Here is a 19215-nt window from a genome sequence, read left to right as displayed (position 1 = left end):
TTCCCAGAAGAAAAATATGTATGTCTGAAAAATTTTCTTGAAAAACTTCTCCACCGAGCAAATATGGCTACTGATAGTATCTTTTTCTTATTTAATTGTAAACTTAAATTGTAAAATGTTTAGTTATTGAAATAATATATGAATATGTCCTTCCAAAAAAAAAAATCAGTACATTAAAAGTAAGACTAGGTGCACCTGGGTGGCTCAGTGGGTAAGGCTCTGCCTTTGGCTCAGGTCATGATCTCGGGGACCTGGGATCGAGCCCCACATCGGGCTCTCTGCTCAGTGGGGAGCCTGCTTCCCCCTCTCTCTGCCTGCCTTTCTGCCTACTTGTGATCTCTCTCTGTCTGTCAAATAAATAAATAAAATCTTTAAAAAAAAAAAAGTAAGACTAAACTCATCACTCACGTCTCTGTATGTGGCTTATTCTTGACTTCCCTAAATGAATTTGGTGTGCACTTTCCCAGATATTTTTAACAAATATATATTTAGATACTGTGGTATGTGTGTATTTTTATGTATATATTTCCCCAATTTAATACTGATATCTACCATTTTCGTGTGGCTACAAAGCCTTTTTAATCATCTGATTAGCTTTTGAGTTTTTAGTCAATAAAGGAAATTTTTTTTTACTTTTTTCTTTCAAATCTTAATACTTTCTATCAGTATCATCCAGGCACTGGAAGACCAGTTAGTCCTCCTGTGATTAGAGGTATAATTCACTTTACCAATTAGGAAGTGAGGTTATGTTTTATTTAAAAGATAAAATGGTGATTGCATATCAGTATATTTAATTCAATAATTCAAGCAGTTTACTAAGTGTTGAAAGAGAAAGTAAAAATCTCCCTATATTCTCCCACCCCTCATTGCTTCTTTACTGAATATGAACTGATTCTTTTATGTTATTCCAGTTGTATGTCTGCAGAGCACATTACTCCAAAACTTAGTGGCATAAAAGAACCTTTTATTAAGCTGACAGACCGTCTGTCTGAAGTTCACATGCAGCATCGTGGGGATGGCTCATGGGCTGCATCATGTCTGGGTTCTTAGCTGTAAGACTCAGAGGCTGGGAGCAGGAAGTATGTGGAGGCTCACTTACTCACTGTCTGGCAGTTGATACTGGTAGATGACAGAAACCCTACCTAGTGCTGTCAGCCGGAACACCTACTTGGATGGCTTTTTCGTGTGGTTGCTTGGCTTCCTCGCAGCACGGTGGCTTGGTTCCAAGGTTGACTATCCATCCCAAGGGAGGATGTGGGAGGGAGAGAACCAGGCAACAGGTGGATACTTTTTTTTTTAAATTTCCTTAAGTAATCTCTACACTCAACATGGGGCTCAAATTCACAGCCCCAAGATTAAGAGTCACATGCTCTACTGTCTGAGGCAGTCAGGCACCCCAGCATCTGGATGCTTTTTATGACTTGGCCTAAAAAGTTGCATACAGCACTTCTGTTATACTTTAAAAAAATTTTTTTTTCAAGATTTTATTTTTTTGTTTCACAGAGAGAGAGAGTGTCCAAGCAGGCAGAGTGGTAGCAGAGAGAGAATCAGGCTCCCCACTAAGCAGCTAGCTTGATGTGGGGCTCAATCCTAGGACCCTGGGGTTATGATCTGAGCCAAAGGCAGATGCCAAACTGACTAAGCCACCGAGCTGCCCCTTTTTAAAAATTTTCATTTTAAGTAGGCTCTGTGCCCAATGTGGGGCTCAAATTCTCCACCCTGAGATCAAGAGTCACATGCTCTACCGACTAAGCCAGCCAGAAGCCCTCTTTATTAAATGTTTTTGTTGTTATACTTTTCTTTTTAAAAAAAGCTTATTTAAGAGAAAGTAAGTATGCGTGGGGGAGGGGCAGAGGGAGAGGGACCAGAAGACTCCCCGCAGAGCAGGGAGCCCATAGTGGGTCTCCATCCCAGGAACCTGAGATCATGACCCGAGTGGAAGTCAGATCCTTAACCCACGAAGCCACCCAGGCACGGCATCTTTTTTTTTTTTTTTTTTTTTTTTAAGATTTATTTATTTATTTGAGAGAGAGAGCATGCAAGCGCTGCGGGGAGGGGCAGAGGGAGACAGAGAACCTCAAGCACACTCCCTGCCCGGAGCACAGAGCCCAATGTGGGGCTTGATCCCACAATCTGGAGATTATGACCTAAGTCAAAATCAAGATAAGCTACCCAGGCACCCCTGTTATACTTTTTTTTTTTTTTTTTCCCTGTTATACTTTTGATTACAGTGGTCAACAAGCCTGTTCAGGTTCAAGAGGAGAGGAAATAGACTCCACCTCCTTTTTTTTTTTCAACTATAATTGACGAATAACATTTAATTTCAGGTATACAACAAAATGATTTGATACTTACATATTACTAAATGATCACCACAGTAAGTCTAGTTAACGTCTGTCGTCTTATGTAGATACAAAGAAGTTTTGACCCCTGTAGCCATTTTGCCTGACCTCTACCACCCACCTCTGGCATCCACCAGTCTGTTCTCTGTATTTATTTGGTTAGTCGTTTTAAATTTCATATATAAGACAGATTATACAGTATTTGTCTCCTCTGACTTATGTCACTTAGCATGTGTCCTCAGAGTCCATCTGGGTTGTCACAAATGGCAAGATTTCATTCTTTTTATGGCTGAATATTATTCGTGTGTGTGTGTGTGTGTGTACACACCAATTTTATCCATCAGTAGACACTTAGGTTGTTTCCATATCTTGGCTCTTGAAAATAATGTGGCAGAATGCACATGGGTATACGTATATCTTTTCAAATAAGTGTTTTCATTTTCTTCGAATAAATACCTGAAAGTGGAATTGCTGTATCATGTAGCAATAGTTCCAATCTTACTTTTTTTTTTTTTTAGAAACCTTACATCATTTTCTATAGTGGCTGCACCAATTTATATTCCCACCAGTAGTGCACAAGTCCCACTAATGCCTGTTATTTCTTGTCTTTTTGGTAATGGTTATTCTAATAGGTGTGAGGCGATGTCTCACTGTACTTTTGATTTGAAGTTCCCTGATAATTAGTGATGTTGAACATCTTTTCATGTACTTGTTTCATCGTATATCGTCTTAGGGTAAATGTCTATTTAGAATGTTTAAATCAGACTTTTTTTTTTTTTTTTTTTGCTATTGAGGTATAGGAGTTTTTAAAAAAATATTTTGGATTTTAATCCCTTATCAGACAGATGATTTGCAAATCATCTGTAGGTTACCACTTAGTAGGTTACCTTTTCATTTTGTTGATGGTTTCCTTAGTTGTGCAGAAGATTTTTAGTTTCACCTAGTTCCACTTATTTATTTTTGCTTTTGTTGCCTTTGCTTTTGGAGTCAGATCAAAAATATGCCACTAATACTCGTATCAAGGAGCTTACTGCCTGTGCTTTCTTCTAGGGTTTTTATGGTTTCAGATCTTACATTCAAGTCTTTAACCCATTTTGAGTTAATTTTGATTAATTTTAATTAATGTTAATCAATTTCTTTTTTTAAAATTTTTTTTAAAGATTTTTATTTATTTATTTGACAGATCACAAGTAGGGAGAGAGGCAGGCAGAGAGAGAGAGGAGGAAGCAGGCTCCCTACTGAGCAGAGAGCCCAATGCGGGGCTTGATCCCAGGACCCTGGGATCATGACCTAAGCCAAAGGCAGAGGCTTTAACTCACTGAGCCACCCAGGCACCCCAAAATTTCTTAGTTAAGACTCTCCACCTCTTAATAGGGAGTAGAAAGATCTGGAAGATCATATGTGACTGGAAATAAGGCTATGGATGGTTTTGGAAAATACAGTTTGCTACATACACCATTCTAGAAATTTGTTTTACATAGAAGGGAGCCATAGTACACATACATTTCTGCAACTGTTTTTTTCTTACTTTGTATATCTTTTCATGTTAGCAAATGTCTTAGTTTAGTTTTCTACAGCAATACTATGGACTGGGTGGCTTATAAACAACAGCAGTTTATCCTTAACAGTTTTGGAGACTTGGAAGTTCCAAGATTAGATGCCAGCATGGTTGGGTTCTGGTGAGAGCCCTCTTCCTGGTTGCAGTCCTGTTTTCTGGTTTGATCTTCCCATGGTAGAGAGAGTACAAGAGTATTCTGGGGTCTCTTTTAAAAGGACATTCGTTGTGGGCGCCTGGATGGCTCAGTTGGTTAAGTGTCTGTTTTCGGATCATGTCATGATCCCAATGTCCTAGGATCAAGCCTGCGTCAGGCTCTCTGCTCAGTGGGGAGTCTGCTTCTCCCTCTGACCCTCCCCTCTCCAGTGCTCATGTGCACTCTCTCAAATAAAAAAAAAAAAAAGTGAAGAAAAAAAAGGACATCAGTCCTGTTCATAAGGGCTCCATCCGTATGCTCTAATCACCTCTGAAAGGCCCCACCTCCAAATACTAGCACATTAAGGTTTAAGATTTCAACATTTTTAACAGTGTAATGATAATTGTTATTTTCTCTTTCAGAAACGCAAGTAAGAGGTAAATATTAAAATTGTGAATACTTGGGGCGCCGGGTGGCGGGTTAAGCCTCTGCCTTCGGCTCAGGTCATGATCTCAGGGTCCAGGGATCGAGCCCCGTATCAGGCTCTCTGCTCAGCAGGGAGCCTGCTTCCCCCCGCCTCTCTCTGCTTGCCTCTCTGCCTACCTGTGATCTCTGTCTGTCAAATAAATAAAGAAAATCTTTTTTTAAAAAATTGTGAATACTTGAAACAATATAGAAAAATAGAACAAAAAGTCTAAATCTTTTGACTTTGGCAACTTTCTGTGGCCTACCCCTCAGCTCTGACCCCGTGGTCACTATTGCTTGCTTGGCTAGAAGTTGCATTTAGTTTGTGGACTTCCCAGTCACGTATCTTGTGCATTTATAGATCTTTACAGATATACATATCTATCTAACTATCCTTATATAGGTATAAAATCAAAATGACTTGTACCATCAGTGTATAGCATATGAATTTCCCTGTTCCCTTGTCAGTGGCTTTAGGTTGTGTATTGATTTTGGTTCAATAAATTAAACAAACTCAAAATCAGAAGGTATTTTGTAGGCTTGGAGAAAGTATATGTATATCATTTGGGCAAAGAATCCCAACCTATTAGTGTTTAGACATTTTAAAAAATATTTTCAGAATATTCAGACTTCCCTTTAACCCAGCTATTTGAAGTCTTCAAGCTTGAAAGGTGCATGGATTATTGTGGTTGCCACAAGTTATTTTTGTTAATGTTATAGGAAAATATGTAGAGATGATACTCAGTCATTTAGAACTTAGTGTGATCAGGGGCACCTGGGTGTCTCAATCAGTTAAGCGTCTGCCGTTGGCTCAGGTCATGATTCCAGAGTCCTGGGATGGAGCCCCGCAACGTGTTCTCTGCTCAGTGGGGAGTTTGCTTCTCCCTCTGCCCTTCCCTCTGCTCATGCTCTCTCAAATAAATAAATAAAATCCTGGAAAAAAAAAATAAAAGAACTAAGTATGATCAAAATACTAGGTTCTAGATGATCTCCCAGTTGAAACATTGGACTTCTGCAGTGGTGTGATTATATAGAAATATTTGAATTGAATATTCTTTTTTTGTATTTTGTCATTTCTTTAAAGTATCCCTCCTGTAATTGAATAATGTGTATGAAAACTTAAAATGTGGGCACCTGGGTGGCTCAGTTGGTTAAGCCTCTGCCTTCGGCTCAGGTCATGATCCCAGGGTCCTGGGATCAGGCCCCACATCGGGCTCTCTGCTCTGAAGGGAGCCTGCTTCCTCCTCTCTCTCTCTCTCTCTCTGCCTGCCTCTCTGCCTGCTTGTGATCTCTGTCAAATAAATAAATAAAATCTTAAAAAAAAAAGTTTAAAAAAAAAGAAAACTTAAAATGTGGATACCTTTATTCTAAAAATTTCTCTCCTTATCCTAAAGAGATTAAGTAAGTGAGTAAGAATGTATTTATAGGAACATTCATGTATAAATTGGGAAATATACATTCATGTATAATTAAAAGGAATACTGTGCAACATTAAAGTAATGTAGAGCTGGTTTTGGACATTAAAAGATTTGTGACTAGGAACACCTGGGTGGCTTAGTTGGTTAAGTGTCTAACTCTTGGTTTCAGCTCAGGTCATGATCTCAGGGTCATAGGATTGAGCCCCACTCTTAGCAGGGAGTCTGTTTCTCTCTCTTTCTCTCACCCTCTCATGTCCCTCCCCCCCGACGCATGTGTGCTCTAAAATAAATAAATGAATCTTTTAAAAAAAGATTTGTGACTGATTGTTGAATATGGCAAAAAAGATAGCAAGATAACATGGAGAGGGTTGTTTTGTAAGATTATATACACATACATATATGCAGTTGATCCTTGAACAACATGGGTTTGTACTGTGCGGGTCCACATATACCTACGGTTTTTTTGATAGATGCAGTACCATACTGTGTTTTCCCTTATCATTATTTTAACATTTTCTTTTTCTCTAGCTTGCTTTATTACAAGAATACAGTATATGATACAGATAGCATACAAAATATGTGTTAATCAACTGTTATGGGTAAGGCTTTCAGTCAGCAGTAGTGTATTAATAGTTAAGTTTGGGGGGAGTTAAAATTTATACACGGGTTTTTGACAGGGGGCCAACATCCCTACTCACTGTGTTCAAGGATAAACTGTATTACAAATGCATGTGTCTAGAATATATTACCCAGAATGTTAAAAAAGAGTTATTGTATGGTAGGCTTTTGTCCATTTTGGTCACTTCTCTTTCCCTAAGAACTACTAGAACATTACTGAGCCCCATTAGGATGTAGGAAGTTCTGTATTGATATTTTGAGGAAAGCCGCAGGAATCTCCCTGCTTGGATATTTTCAAGCCAGCCTTACAACTGTGAGCTGTGTGAGGTCTGGCTAGAGAAGACATTGACCCAACTGTTTAGTCATTGCTTTGAAAGTACTTTGTTGTTGGTTTTAGAGTTTCATTTTTTAAAAAAATAGTAGTGATAAATTTGAGCATGCTTATTTCACAAACATACACCCCTGTTGTATAGTAAAAAGACATTTTCTCTCTTGCCTGTATATTATTGCTGTGATGCTGTGATCTAAAAACATTATCCTATGGGCCATGAACTGAGTTTTTTATATTCATATTTTACTTTATATATGTTTAATTATATCATTTAATCCTAACGATGCCTTAAGGTTCATAATGTTAGGAAGGTAGTTAGGGTAGTTAGGTCTGAGCAAGGAGGGAGAAAGCCCATGGTGGCCACAACCTTGCAGCCATCCCTAAGTGTTAACAGCCTTCCTTCACAGCCACCTCCAAGGGCTAACAGCAGGAGAGGCCTAACCTCGGAGCTGGCCCAGAAGCAACAAGAGGACCTGCAGGAGCTGAGCAGGCACACAAAAGGTGTAGCTTGCCCTAAGGTCCAGGCAAATACTCATTAGAAACTCAAGAATATGGAAGACAGGGGCACCTGGGTGGCTCAGTGGGTTGGGCCTCTGCCTTCGGCTAGGTCATGATCTCAGAGTCTTGGGATCGAGCCCCGCATTGGGCTCTCTGCTCTGGTGGGGAGCCTGCTTCCCTCTCTCTCTCTGCCTGCCTCTCTGCCTACTTGTGATTTCTGTCTATCAAATTAATAAAATGTTAAAAAAAAAAAAAGAATATGGAAGACGTAAGTAGATAGAGTTTTAACAGAATGCATCATGGGTAGGTGGATGCGCAGAAGCCAAAATGTTATATAACCATCAGCTGTCAGTCAAAAATGTCAGTCAAAGCCAAATGTACATATACAGAAAGCAGGCTTAAAGCAGCTAGAGCTTCTTGGAGGCATTGCCACTCTTGCTCGCTTTCTCTCTTGAAAATGTGCTATACTTAGTATCTCCTCAGTAAACTCTATCTCCCCATTCTGGTCTGAGGTCTCTAATTCTTTGGTATGTCCGGGACAGTAAAGAAGCAACCCAGTGACATTGGTAGGTCATATTTAACGTCTTTTATAGTTTGAAACTTTATAGAAAGTAACAGACACAGAATTTGAACCTGAATATATCTGACTTCAAGTAAAGCTTCACTTTTAACCACTCTTGTATTTACCAGCGTGTAGGCAGCTCCTGTTCATGGGATGGGAGGGGACTTCCAGTCTATGTGCGGTCCCTGAGCAGACATAGGAAAATAGTAAATAACTTCTTGTTTAGGTACTTAGTTCGGGCCACTATAGCAAAATACCAAAATGCCACAAACAGGTGACTTGAACAGCAAACATTTATTTCTTACAGTTCTGGGGTCTGGAAAGTCCAAGATCCAAGTGCGCACAGATTTGGTGTCTGGTGATAACTCTACTTGGTTGGCAGACGGTTGCCTTCTTGCTGTATCCTCACATAGCATGGAGAGAGCAAGGGCTATAGTCTCTTCTTCCGGGGCACTAATCCCATCATGGAGGCTTCACCCTTAGGACCTCCTTTAAACCTAATTACCTCCCAAAGGCCCCGCTTCCAAATACCATCACATTGGGGATTTAGGGCTTCAGCCTATGAAGTTGGGGGTACATCCAGGTCTCCATAACAGGTACATTTTGATAACTCCAAAAAGAGACTGTTCTTTGTAATTCTTTTCAATAATTTTTCTCCAAAGTAAGATTGTTCATAGAAGATCCACTTACCTGCTTTTTAAAAGTCATTAGAATCTTCTCTTTGATCTGCATTTTTCCCATAGACCTCCAATAGCAAAGGTATTCTATTAGGCTTCTGGGATATCCTAACAACTATTTTAGGTTCTTTAATGTTCCCTAACATGAAATCTGTGTGCCAGGTATCTTTTATTCTTTCAGTTTCTTTCTTTCTTTCTTTTTATTTTTTAAGATTTTATTTATTTATTTGACACAGAGAGAGGGGGAGAGGGAACACAAACAGTGGGAGTGGGAGAGAGGGAAGCAGGTTTCCCGCTGAGCAGGGAGCCAATGCAGGGCTGGAACCAAGGACCAGAGATCATGATCTGAGCCAAAGACAGATACTTCCCAACTGAGCCACCCAGATGCTCCTCTTTCAGTCTCTCTTAATCCCTGTTTTCCGCCTTTTTCCCCAGTGAAGAAATATATTTATTATACTCATAACTGTGATGTCTGTGATTTTGAAGGTAACTCACTTCAAGAACTTTCCATGACCATCCTAGTTAGGTGGAGAGATCTAAATCTACTTTTAATTCTTTTCTGGGATCCTGGGATCAATGTTAACATGAAAGTATACCAGGACTGCAACTATTGGCTATAGATAATCCATATGTGGTTCCCTCCTCATCCCCTCCATTGTAGTACAGAAAATAATTGAAGTCCATGACCATCCTATAGATACTGGCATTTTTATTTCCTTCACATATTATCCTTGGTTTCCTTCTATTTGCTTTCACAAATAGTTTCCTTTTGGAGTAGCCAAAATTAGCATCAGTAGTACCACTGTGTTCTTCAATCAAATAAGTCAAAAGAAAACTGAGATGTATTGTAAATTAGGCCTTTGTTTAAACAGAGTTCCATCAAAACAGTAAGATTCTCTTGTTGTACTAAATTCATGGTTTTTGAATTTTTTAAAGACTGTAATGTATTCATCATAGGTGTTTGAATCTGAACACTGGTTATAGACATAGGTATAGATATAAATATATTCCAAAACTCTGTTTTGGAAGCACGCTAAGTGCTGGACTAGGAATGTGGTCATGATACTTTGGCACCTCATTCATTATTCAGAACCTGCAGCATTGCCTCCTTGTGAACATGGAGAGTGTCACCGCAAACTCAAAGAACACCGACCAGAAGACCAGGATTCCACCACAGCTCTTGGTGGAATGTTCCAAAGATTCACTGCACTCAGCCAGGCTCCCAGTGAATAAATTCTTCTCATTCTTGGGTATGTGTGTGTGAGCTTGTGCACATGCCCACAGGCCCTCATTTTTAATTTTCTTAAAGCTCAGGGAGCTCCTGTCTGCACAGCATGAGCCACAGGGTTTATCCTTTCTTGCTGAAGAGCATTTGACTCCCACTCTTCTGGCTGCCTTTACCTAAGAAAAATCACTTCTTATGGACCAACATAGCTTCCACATTAAACTGGCATAATTTCTCTTTTTACCAATTATATGTGAATTAATTAATTTTCTAGAAACTTATATAGCAGGACAAATTGTACATTACTTTTTTTGTTTTAAGATTTTAATATTTCTTTGACAGAGAGCGATCACAAGTAGGCAGAGAGTCAGGCAGAGACAGAGAGGGAAGCAGGCTCCCCGCTGAGCAGAGAGCCCGATGCCAGGACCCTGAGATCATGACCTGAGCCGAAGGCAGAGGCTTTAACCCACTGAGCCACCCAGGCGCCCTCTACATTACTACATTACTATTTTTAATTATAGTCCCAAAGGGAGGCCTACTCTTTCTTCCTGTGGTTTTTTTTTTTTTTTTTAGAAATTTCTACTGGACTCAAACTCACCACCTCATGATCAAGAGTCACTTGCTGTATGGACTGAGCCAGCCAGCGCCTCCAGAACGATCTCTTTTAGTGCAGAAGGGAATTGTTGGCTCTGTTGGTCTTAGAGACTGATTAACTATACCTATAGTTATTTTCATTTTAATCTGAATTTGCTTCAGATCAGTTATATAGTACATCAGTTCATGGAAGTATTTTGTAACCATTCAGAATTGTGCTTGAGAGAATGTAATGATATGTTAAATAAAATTATGACACAGAATTTTGTACATTGTGAAGTAGAATGAAATTGTGTTAAGAATTTAGACTTTAGGGTGCCTGGGTGGCTCAGTTGGTTAAACTAAACCTGCCTTCAGCTTAGGCCATGATCCCTGGGTCCTGGAATCTAGCTCTACATCAGGCTCCTTGCTGATGAGGAGCCTGCTTGTCCCTCTCCCTCTGCCCCCCACTGGTACTTGCTCTCTCTCTCTAGTGCTCTCTCTCTTTCAAATAGGTAGATAAAAACTTAAAAAAAAGAATTTAGACTTTGGAAAAAAAATTATAATTTGGAGTTCACACTACGTTCCACAAACTCAGGTTTCATCCATTCATAAAATAGCAAAAATAGAACCTGCCTCCAGCCCTTGGTTGAGGATTAAAGAAGACAAGTTAAAGTTCTTAGTACATACAAGTTTCTAATATTTGTTATCATAATAGTGATTATGTGAAAGTGTGCATATTTTAAGACTAGAAAAGCATACATATACATGGGGCAATGAGTTAATCCACATTAATTTCTAAGTATTCATAATGTTTTATTGTAATATATAAATCATGTTATTTAAATTATAATAAGTCACTTTAAGAGTAATAATTTATAAATTTTAACATATTAAAAATATTTTTATTTAAATATATCTCGGATATAAAATAATGAGAAAGTACTGCAATTCCACACTGTTGAACGATGTAGGTATCTGTTGTATATTGGTATATGTCTCCGACTTGGGAGCAGTCAGGCAAATGACATCAATAGCATACTGTGATGATTTGAGTGTAGAGAGCATTTGGTTCTGGGGTTAAATACAAAAGCTAATAAGTAGCTTATGCTCTAGCCACACTAGCTTTGTTGTTGGTTCCTCATCACCATTCTTGTTGTTTACTTTGCCTGGAATGTCCAGAATGGTCATCCCCTTGACCTTCACTATCATGTAGATACACCCTTAAGAGTCACTGCCTCTTTCTTGCTGCCGGATTTAGATATAATGCCATCCTGTTTTTATTCTCTGCAAGGCTCTCTGACATTTTATGATACATTTATTTGTCAGTTGTCTGATTTCCCCCCAAGACTGTTATGATCCATAACATTAGAAACTTTGTCTTCTTCATACCATATCCTCAGTACCTAGAACTCAACATGGCACATAGTAAGCGTTTGTTAAGTATTTTGAATGAGTAAGTGAAAAAATAATTGTTGTATTATTTTTTTTTCAAGATTTTATTTATTTATTTGACAGAGATCACAAGTAGGCAGAGAGGCAGGCAGAGAGAGAGAGAGAAGGAAGCAGGCTCCCCATTCAATCCCAGGACTCTGAGATCATGACCTGAGCTGAAGGCAGAGGCTTAACCCACTGAGCCACCCAGGCGCCCCTGTTGTGTTATTATTATTAGGTAGATGTAATTCATGAGCATCTCACATTTCTAAATGAACATTTTTATATAGCTACACAGAAATATTTGTTTTTTCCTCTTATCCCATGTGTTATTTTCTAGGTTCAGTGATTTAAGGGCAAGGCAGTAAATATTTCAGGCTTGATGTGTTTATACTCACCTCAGCTATTGTAGTGAAAGCATCTGTAGACGAATGAGTGTGGCTATGTTTCAGTTAAACTACAGGTGTACCTAATTTTTATTGTACTTCATTGCACTTTTCACATACTGCATTTTTTTACAGACTGAAGGTTTGTAGCAACCCTGCACTGAGCCAAGTCTTATCAGTACCATTTTTCTATCTACATTTGCTCACTTCGTGTCTCTCTGTTACATTTGGGTAATTCTTGTAATATTTCAAACCTTATCATTATTACTATTTATGTTGGTGATCTGTGATCAGTAGTCTTTGATGTTACTATTATAATTGATTTGGGGGCACCATGAACTGCACCCATATAAGATGGCAGACTTAATCCATAAATGTTGTGTGTCGTGACCGCTTCACCAACTGGCTATACCCCCACCCCCATCTCTCTCCCTCTCCTCTGTCCTTGTTATTCCCTGAAAGACTGCAGTGTTGAAATTGGGTCAGTGAATAACCCTATGACCTCTAAGTGTTGAAGTGAAAGGAGGAGTCCCACATCTCATACTTTAATTTAAAAACTAGAAATGATTAAGCTTAGTGAGAAAGGCATGTCAAAACCTGAGATGGACTGAAAGCTAGGCCTCTTGTGCCAGTTAGCCAAGCTGTGAATGCAAAAGAAAAGTTCTTTTTTTTTTTTTTTAAGATTTTATTTATTTATTTGACAGAGATCACAAGTAGGCAGAGAGGCAGGCAGAGAGAAAGAGGGGGAATCAGGCTCCCTGCTGAGCAGAGAGTCCGATGTGGGGCTTGAACCCAGGATCCTGGGATCATGACCTGAGCTGAAGGCAGAGGCTTTAACCCACTGAGCCACCCAGGTACCCCGGAAGAAAAGTTCTTGAAGGAAAACTAAAAGTTCTATTCCAGCAAACACATGAATGATTAGAAAGCAAAACAGCCTTATTGCTGATAATGGTAAAGTTTGAGTGGTCTGGATAGAAGAACAGCCAGCCACCATCTTCTCTTAAGCCAAAACCCAATCCAGAGCAAGAGCCTAAATCTCTTCAATTCCATGAAGTCTGAAGTCTGAAGTCTGAGAGGGGTGAAGAAGCTGCAGAAGAAAAAGTTTGAAGCTAACAGAGGTTATTCATGAGTTTTAAGGAAAGAGGTCATCTCCATAACAAAAAGTGCAAGGTAAAGCCTCTAGTGTTGCTGTTGAAGCTGCAGCAGGTTACCCAGAAGATGTAGCTGAGATAGTCATGAAGGTAACCATACGAAACACTAGATTTTCTTTTTTTCTTTTAAAAAATACTTTATTTATTTATTTATTTGATAGAAGACACAGCAACAGAAGGAACACAAGCAGGGAAAGTGAGAGAGAAGCAGGCTTCCCACTGAGCAGGGAGCCCAATGCGGGACTCCATCCCAGGAACCTGGGATCATGACCTGAGCTGAAGGCAGACTCTTAATGACTGAGCCACCCACACATCCCTAACACTAGATTTTCAACGAAGATAAAAAAGCTTCTACTGGAAGAAGACACCATTTAGTACTTTCTTAGCCAGAGAGGAAAGTTATGTCAATACTTGGCTTCAGAGGACAAGTTGACTGTCTTATTAGAGGCTAATGTAGGTGGTAACTTCAAGCTGAAGTCAAGTGCTTACTGTTCCCCAAATTCTAGGGTTCTTAAGAATTATTCTGATTCTGTTCTGCTGTGCTCTGTAAATGGAACAACAAAGCCTGCGTGACAGCAATCTGTTTACAACATGGTTTACTGAATATTTTAAACCCACTGAGACTTACTGCTCAGAAAAAAAGAGATTCCTTTCAAATTATTACTGCTCCTGGACAATGTACCTGCTTACTCAAGAGCTGTGATGATGATCTCCAACAAAGTGAATGTTGTTTTCATTCCTGCTAACACACCGTGGAGTGTCTGCAGCCCATGGATCAGGGAATCGTTTTAACATTCAGGTCTTGTTACTTAAGAAATACATTTCAGGGCGCCTGGGTGGCTCAGTGGGTTAAGCCGCTGCCTTCGGCTCAGGTCATGATCTCAGAGTCCTGGGATCGAGTCCCGCATCGGGCTCTCTGCTCAGCGGAGAGCCTGCTTCCCTCTCTCTCTCTCTGCCTGCCTCTCCATCTACTTGTGATTTCTCTCTGTCAAATAAATAAATAAAATCTTTAAAAAAAAAAAAAAAAAAGAAATACATTTCATCAGGCCAGGGCTGCCACACACAGTGATTTCTGTGATGGATCTGGGCAAAATAATAATCTGGTCTCTATTTCCATAAACTCTGTTTGCTTTTTGTTTTTATATTCCACAATATATGAGATCATATAGTATTTATGTTTTCTTTGTGACTTCCTTCACTTAGCCTGATGTCTTCCCAGTCCATCCTTGTTGTTGCAAATGGCCGAGTAATATCCCATTGTGTATGTTTGCCATGTTTTCCTTACCCATTTGTACACTGGTGGACATTTAGCTTGCTTCTATGTCTTGGCTATTGTAAGTAATGCTGCAGTGAAATGGGGGGTGCATATATTTTCAAACTAGAACTTTCCTTTTCTTTAGATAAATACCCAGAAGTGGAATTGCTGAATCATACCGTGATTCTATTTTTAATTTTTTGAGGAACTTCCATACTGTTTTCCATAGTGGCTTGCACCAAATTACATTCCCACCAGCATTGCACAAGGGCTCCCTTCTCTCCATGTCCTCATCAACATTTGTTGTTTTTTGTCTTTTTGATAATGGCCATAGAATGTATAATTTTTGAAGTTTTTTGATTAATTCCTTTCATATTTAGGGTTAGGATATACAGCATATTTTTACATTATGATCTGTTTTCCCATTTTAGTTCAAGTAGGATGACTTTTAGAGGTACACACCAAAGCAAGTCCGGTCCTCTTAGAGAACAAATTACAAAATGATTTGTGTAGTTAATTGCAGTAATTGCTTAGATGAGATTGTAATTTGTGTGGCACAGTAGTAATAATCACTAACATTTCTTGGGTTGTTACTACATTTCATATGCATTATCTGTTTTAATTCTCACTAGTACTCAAATATAGGTAACAGTATACCTGATTTACCAGGTGAGGGAACTCAAGCTTAGAAGTATTAAAGACCTTTCCCAAGACCTTGAAACTCTAGAAAGTTGCAGATCCAGACTTAAAGACCAGGTCTTTCTGCAGAGCTCATACTTAACCAGCTAAGCACAACAACTCTGTTGTTGCTTTTCCCCAAGCAACTGCAAGTGTTGAGTTTTTGCTGTAATGCAGAAAGGGTATTATTACAAAGTAACAAGGCTGATTTGAAAAGTTCCATGCTCCTCCTCCTCTTTACTATATAGTCATCTCTATTTTAAGGTTTATCATATTATCGTTTCTAAACATCCTAAAATGTCTCAGCATAGGTGAACATAAAAGGATGATGTGTGTCTACGATTGTTTTTTTCTTTTTACATTTTCTTTTGAAAATTGATAAGCACATGGTTCCCAAATTAAATTCTGGAAAAAGAGACATTGGAAACTTCAGCTTTCGTCTCTGTCAGAGTCTACTCCTCCATCCCCTCTCAGCCCCTGTGGTATCCATTTTTATTAGTTTCTTATTTATCCAGCCACTGCTTATGCAAATACAAGCAAAAAGGGAGAAAAATAGATTGCTCCCTTTCAAAGATACATTTTCTACAAATAGAATCTGTTTTTTTCTTGATCTGCTTCTAATTTTCAGTGAGAAAAAAATCTCATTAACAGAGTGTACTCTCTTTCTAGTCGTCTTCTACAGTTGACAGCTTTTCCTTTGGGAAGTCTATTAATGTGCAATAGGAGTCTCTGTCACAGGTGCTTTTTTTTTTTTTTAAAGATTTTATTTATTTATTTGACAGAGAGAGATTACAAGTAGCCAGAGAGGCAGGCAGATAGAGAGAGAGAGAGTTAAGCAGGCTCCCCACCAAGCAGAGAGCCCGACGCAGGGCTCGAACCCAGGACCCCGTGATCACGACCCGAGCCGAAGGCAGAGGCCTAACCCACTGAGCCACCCAGATGCGCCCCTGTCAGAGGTGCTTTTTAAAAAAATTCCTTAATTTAGATAAGTGAACTGCATTAGATCACAGTATATTTGAAAATTATTTTTAGTAGAAAAAAGGCCCCCAAAGCTGGACTACTCTTCAGTGTGGTCTATGTTAGTGTTTGATTCTGCTGGTATTCTGCTGGTATATCTAGTATGGTAACATTCATTAAAAAATAAAACACGACTTTTCTAATAAAGATTATCCCTTGTTGGTTAAGTCCAATGGCTAACTTTCCTTTCTTCTTATTCATTGTAGTTGAGGCAGTCCCAGTCCTACTGCACAGACACGGAATGTCTTCAGGAATGTAAGTAATGATGGGACAGGAGGAACCTTAGCACTGGGGGCAGAATTAGAGGACAGAGAACTGTGAATATTTGTCAGAAATTTTTCTTACAGTTTACTGTTTAAGGAAATGGTTCTCAGTAATGTATTTCCTACGTAAATATTTCGTTTTTTAATTAAAAAAATTTTTTTGCCTCGAAAACAAACTCTGATCATTGAAGAAAATTTTAAAATCATAGATAAGACTTCCAGAATACTAAAAGATAACCATTATTGACAACTTGGTGCAAAACTTTTCAGACCTTTTTCTTGCAAACATATGTGTAACAGCGCACTTTTGGCTGGTCCTACCGGACCATCAAGGCTACTAGCACAAACCCCTCACCCTTTCTCTATAATCTTTTTACATCTATTGGCAGCTTTGGGAACCTCTGAATGAAGGGAGGAAGCCATTCTTACCTATGGTTTGGAAACTTGGGGCCTTTTGGTTCTGACATTGGCATTTTCAAGAGAGCTTAGGCAGTTGGAAGGTTTCTCAGTGTAGCTTTATGGCAGTGTTGATATACAAAGTGAGAATGTGAGCAGGAAGATGGATCCTGCATTGTGAATATAGCTGAGAGACTTGGTGACTACTTTTTTTTTTTTTTTTTTTAAGATTTATTTTAGAGAGAGAGTGTGCACACAAATAGGGGGAGGGGCAGAGGGAGAGAGAAAGGAAAGGAAAATTCCCCACTGAGCACGGAGCCAACTTGAGGCTCTATCTCACAACCCATGGAAGCTAAAACCCAGACTTGAAGGCTCAACCGACTGAGCCACCCAGTGCCCCTAGACTGGCTATTAGGTGAGACATATTTTTTTTTTTTCAGGATACAGATGACTTGAGGGGAACTAATAACTAACATTTAAGCCAGTTCTGTCGTAGGGCATAATAATTTGACTAAGAATGGAAGTGTGACATTAATGGGAGTCTGAAACCTGGTACAATTAATTTTAAAACACTTAGGAAAATGGAATCACTTTGTGTGTGTTGTTTTTCACTACTGTATTATAAACATATCAGTATATATTTTACTATCTTAAAAAATAGTAACTGACTAAATAATAATACTTTATGGGGATACACCAGTGTTTGTATGTTTGTTTGTTTAAAGATTTTATTTATTTATCTGGCAGGCAGAGATCACAATTAGGCAGAGAGGCGGGCAGAGAGACAGCGAGGTAGAAGCAGGCTCCTTGCTGAGCAGAGAGCCTGATGTGGGGCTCGATCCCAGGACCCCGGGATCATGACTTGAGCCAAAGGCAGAGGCTTTAACCCACTGAGCCACCCAGGCGCCCCTCTTTGTTTGTTTTTAAAAAAAAAAATTGTTTAAAAAAAAAATTTATTTTAGAACACAAGCTTATTCATGCAAGCAGGGGAGGGGTCAGAGGGAGAGGGCTAGAAAATCTCAAGCAGACTACCTGCTGAGTGTGGTACCAGACTTGGGCCTTTAGCTCATGACCGTGACCTCATGACCTGAGCCGAAATCAGGAGTTGGATGCTTAACTGACTTAGCCACCCAAGTGCCCGGGGATATACCAGTGTTTAAATTATTTCCTTTCATTGAAATTTTAGGCTGCTCTTACATTTTTTGCTATTACAAATGATAGTTGAACAAGCATCCTTTGTGTGCACGTTTTTAAGTTGTTTTTTTTTACCTTCTCCTTCCACTTCACTTTTTCCTACCCTTCACCTCCCTATGGCAATCAACAATAGTTTCTTTGTGTCTGTGAGCTTGTTTTGTTTTGTTAGATTCCACATATAAGTGAGATAATATGGCATTTGTCTTTCTCTGTCTTGCTTATTTCACATCCATCCATGTTGTCACAATGTCAAAGTTTCATTGTTTTTGTGGCTGAAAAATATTATCTTGTATATGTACATGGCTCCTTCTTTATCCATTCATTCCTTGATGGACACTTGATTGTTTCCAGCTCTTAGCTCTTGTAAATAGTGCTGCATTGAACATGGGTGTGCATATATCTTTTTGAATTAATGTTTTCATTTTCCTTTTAAAAAACCAAGAAGTAGAATTGCTGGATCATATAATGGTAGTTCTTGTTTAAATTTTTTGAGAAAACTACATACTGTCTTTCATAATGGCTGCACCAGTTTACCTTCCTACCCACAGTGCACAAGAGCTCTTTTTCTCTATAGCCTCACCAACACTTATTGCCTGTCTTTTGGGTGATAGACTTTCTAACAGGCATAAGATGATACCTCATTATGCTTTTGTTTGCATTTCCTGATGATTAGTGATTTTGATCTGTTGGTCATCTGCGTCGTCTTTGGGAAAATGCCTATTCAAGTCTTCTGATGATTTTTTAATCGGATTGTTTTTTGCTGTTGAGCTATATAGGTTCTTTATATATTTTGAGTATTAACACAAAAAATATTCAAATATTTGAATATTTATATGATTTGCAAATATTTTCTCTTTTTTTTTTTAAGATTTATTTTAGGGGCGCCTGGGTGGTTCAGTAGGTTAAGCCTCTGCCTTCGGCTCAGGTCATGATCCAGGGTCCTGGGATCAAGCCCTGCATTGGGCTCACTGCTCGGCAGGGAGCCCGCTTCCTCCTCTCTCTCTGCCTGCCTCTCTGCCTACTTTTGATATCTCTCTCTCT

The 19215-nt window shown here is 39.1% G+C and overlaps 1 protein-coding gene across 4 annotated transcripts in view; it reads left to right on the top strand.

Moving 5' to 3' along the window:
• The window catches only part of SMIM14 (small integral membrane protein 14), a 79504-nt gene that overhangs the window by 42179 nt on the left and 18110 nt on the right, over positions 1 to 19215 (top strand). For all 4 annotated transcript variants that reach the window (XM_032334120.1, XM_032334122.1, XM_032334123.1 and 1 more), the window contains exon 3: positions 16528 to 16576. In XM_032334120.1, the coding sequence (XP_032190011.1) occupies positions 16528 to 16576 (49 nt within the window). The remainder of the gene's footprint in view (positions 1 to 16527; positions 16577 to 19215) is intronic.

This window comes from Mustela erminea, chromosome 2 (genome assembly GCF_009829155.1).
Source record: "Mustela erminea isolate mMusErm1 chromosome 2, mMusErm1.Pri, whole genome shotgun sequence".
Taxonomy (NCBI): domain Eukaryota; kingdom Metazoa; phylum Chordata; class Mammalia; order Carnivora; family Mustelidae; genus Mustela; species Mustela erminea.
The sequence above is the reverse complement of the archived record's forward strand: the minus strand, read 5'-3'. Positions and strand labels throughout refer to the sequence as shown.